We start from the raw sequence: 3,600 nt of genomic DNA, 5'->3' as shown, positions 1-3,600 counted from the left end.
GGCGGGGGCAGGGGGGCGGTAAGTCCCAGGCCAGGAAATGAGGCAGCGGGCGAAGGGCTGGGCTGCTCACCTGCCGGTACCAGATGTAGGTGGTCAGGACCTGGTTCTTCTCGTCCTGGGAAAGGAAAGGGAGCTCGCACAGGTGGCCCTGTGGTATGTGGGTCCACTCTGCACACACGAACCCCAGAAGGAGCTGCTGCTCTGTGTCCCCATTTCCTTGGGAAGTGGGGGTGAAGCAAAGGGGCAAGGAGGAGGGGCCAGCTATGAAAAGTTGGTCTTTTACTAGGAAACATCTAGAAAGAAATGCAGTGATTTACTCTTATATTATATGTGCATGTAAGTATACATACCCTCTACTCTCTTCTATTATGTCATGCATATTATATATGTCTATTATGTTATCTATATTTTACAAATATGATATACATAACATAATAGAAGATAATACAAAGCATATTTAACAATATTGTGTATATCTATATCTATATATCTATATCTATATCTATATCTAAAAGTAAGATGTGAAAACAGATTTGGTTAAATCAAGGGGTTTTTTGTTTCTCTTCATCAATGGTTCTCAAGTGTTAGTTAGGGTGAAACGGAATCAATTGGAGGACTTGTAAAAACAGAGATGGCTGGGCCCCATCTATATCTATATCTATATCTATATCTCTCCTATCCTAGAATGAAGTTAAGAGGTACAAAGTCACATAGAGTGAAAAATTCATCGCTCTCCCTCCCTCCTATCCAATCCCCAATTTCCCTTCCCGAACAGCCGCATGGACTGTGGCGAAGACTGTGGAGTCAGTCCCGCCCGCCCTAACCCAGCACACTGCTCCCATTTCGGCATCTCCGCAGTCACCTTCTGCTTATTTCTGCAGTGTCCACCCCCCTGCGCTGGGCAGTGGACCCCACCTACTACTGTCATTAATGGAGGCACCAATTAATTGATTTGTGATGAACTCTTCAACAACCATTGAGTGACACCCACCATGTGCCAGGGACCTGTGTGACACAGGGCAAAGAGATGAATAGGACAATCTGAACCCTCACACAGTTCGCACGGGGAGATGGCACCGTGATACGGTGAGTGGCCCGCAGGATCCAGGAATGTGGGAGGGATGGCTGCAAAGGTGGCCCCAGTTTCCTGGTTTGGGCAGCTCTGCACATGGGGGTGCTGCAGCCTGTCTTAGCTATGGTGCCAGCCACAGGTACGATGGTACCCGAATGTCCACCATGTGCCCAGGGCCTCCCACCTCTCAGTGGGGGGCATCTTGGGGCTGAGCCCTCACCACGTTGAGGATGGCATAGACAATGACGTCGATGGACACGGTGGTTGGCCTCCTCCAGTCCCGCACGGGCCGCACGCCCTTCTTGTAGTTGGCCAGGAGGTGGTCTGACAGCCGCCGCAGAGCGGGCCCGGAGGTGTTCTGGGCCGGGAGGCCCCCCCTGCGCCTGGCTGGGAAGGAGAACAGTTCCAAGAGGACATCAAGCCGGAGCCACGGGCCTCTCGCCCTGGTTTGAAGCTATGAAAAGGGAAGTGCCCTCACCAATCCCACCTCACAAAACTTCCAGGTGCCCCACCACGGAAATGTCCATTGTGTCTGCATACTCCTCCCCAGTCTCAAAGGTGCATCTCATACGGGCAACCTACACACTCGCTTACGGGAGAGAGGGAGCCGGACTGGAAGAGAAGGTGACATAAGGCAGGTGAGGTCTGAAGGAAGCCGAGGGCTCCGATGAGGTCAGCCTGCAGGGCTCTGATCCAGGGGCTCTGGGGAAGTGAAGGGGAGCCGGCCCCGGGAGATGAGAGGGGCACAAAAAAGTGGCCCCCAGTGCACAGTTCCTCAGCCCAGAGGTCTGCGTGAGGGTTTGCCTCAGTCAAGGTCAGATGTCAGTGTCCGTACAGCCCCTCATCTCCTGGCCCCCAGCCTGCAACTGACAAAAGGAGAAGGGGGGCAACCAGTGAAAACTGACATCTCCTCTCCCTCCTGCAAAGCCCACCCCAAGGCTGCCACCCCACCTGCCCGGGCGCACCAACTCCTGAGGGAGGTTGCCGGGTCCTCACAGGGGCTATGCGGGCAGTTTGTTAGGGTTGGGAAGAGGGTTGGGTGAGGTGTGGAGGGAGCGAGCAGCACACATTTTTCCCAGAGCAGGAGGCCTGGGAGGACCAAAGGGTGAGGAGCAATCCCCACTTCTAGGCCCGAGCCCCATCCTCTGGGATGGGTGAGGAGCAATCCCCACTTCTACGCCCGAGCCCCATCCTCTGGGATGTCATGTGCGCCCCAGGTGTCCTTCTGGGACAGTAGAAGCTCTTCCTGAAAGGTGCAAAGAAACTGCAGGTGACAAACAGTGTGGGAGAGGGAGGACCAGGGTGAAAGCCTCGGGGGCCTGGCAGCGTGAGCGCAGGTCTCAGCAGGCCTGGCTCTGTGTGCGCAACCTGTGCAACACGTGGATCCTACAGATCCTCCTGCCTGCCCCTCCCCACCTGTCCCTGGTACACACCCCGCTGCCCTCAGGGCAGAGACGAGCAGAGAGAGGAGAGACGGGAGAGCAGGTCGGGAGTGCTGCCTTGGGAATAACATCCGTTAACATAGCACCGATTCAAACCCAGAGCCCTGTGTGTCTCCCTACAGCGGCAACAGCCCAGATCCTGTCGTCTGGGATTCGGGCCAGTTTGGAGAGCACCAGCCTGGGCCCCACGGGTCAGAGCAAAGGCCGTTTCTGGGAGGCAGAGGGCTCCCCAGCCTGGGCAGCCCGGACCAGTCATCCCCTGCAACCAGGCCTGCTCGTCCTGCTGAGCTTCCCCAGTGCCAGCTCTCGGGAGGAAAAGCATCGTGCCCGCCCCCCATACCCCCTCATCCACCCTAACGTACCCTGGCCCCAGCTTCAGCCCAGCTCTGGATGACAAGAAAACAGTCTAAGATGAATGAGTATTGTCTGCAGCAAGAGGGCACGATCCTTTTGTGACGAAAACACCCTGCATCTGCTGGGGAGGCAGGAAAGGATGGGTGGGAGTGCAGAGCGGGGTTGGGTGTTATTGGAGGTTAGCCCCAGAAGCAAACTTTAGGAAACAGAGACCTCAAGAGCCCATGCAACAAAGTTGGCGCTGCTGCTAACGAGCTGTGTGACCTGAGCACATTATTCCCCTCTCTGGAACACAGCATCCCCACGGAGAACAAAGGGGCCTTGCAGCTCTCTCTCTCGGTGAGTTTAGGGGCAGGGCAAAGAGCAGAGACCTCGCTCCTGCCCCGTCCACACTTGTCCCATGCAGCAGGCTGCGCTGCACCCTCTTAGCAGCCCTGCTCTCACCGGGCTCAGCCTCGACCTCCCAGCTGGGCCCCAGCGCCTCAGAACGCTCGCATGCACGTTCGGAGTGAGAGGCTGACTTCCTGCAGCCTTACCCACTCCAAACCCACCTTCCCTCATCCCTGGCAGGAATCGGGCATCCCCTACCGGCCCTCGGGAGGCGGCCAGCCGCGTCCTACGTGTTTCCCATTTCCCCCACCACCTTACCGTCTCCCTGAGTCAGGAGCACGGGCAGAAGCAGGGCAAGCAGCGCTGGTGGTGCCCACGGCAGCATGGCGAGCTTCCACGGCG

At 56.7% G+C, this 3,600-nt stretch overlaps 1 protein-coding gene across 1 annotated transcript in view; it reads right to left on the bottom strand.

The window, feature by feature from the left end:
* HTR3A (5-hydroxytryptamine receptor 3A) overlaps positions 1 to 3,583 on the bottom strand; it is a 12,999-nt gene extending 9,416 nt beyond the window's left edge. The window contains exons 1-3 of the mRNA XM_006761538.2: positions 3,517 to 3,583; positions 1,293 to 1,459; positions 71 to 115 (exon numbers count right to left, since the gene is read on the bottom strand). Coding sequence (XP_006761601.1) covers positions 71 to 115; positions 1,293 to 1,459; positions 3,517 to 3,583 — 279 coding nt within the window. The remainder of the gene's footprint in view (positions 1 to 70; positions 116 to 1,292; positions 1,460 to 3,516) is intronic.
* Positions 3,584 to 3,600: the final 17 nt, after the last annotated feature.

Source organism: Myotis davidii, unplaced genomic scaffold (assembly GCF_000327345.1).
Source record: "Myotis davidii unplaced genomic scaffold, ASM32734v1 scaffold97, whole genome shotgun sequence".
Lineage (NCBI taxonomy): Eukaryota > Metazoa > Chordata > Mammalia > Chiroptera > Vespertilionidae > Myotis > Myotis davidii.
This window is presented reverse-complemented; position numbering and strand designations above follow the sequence as displayed.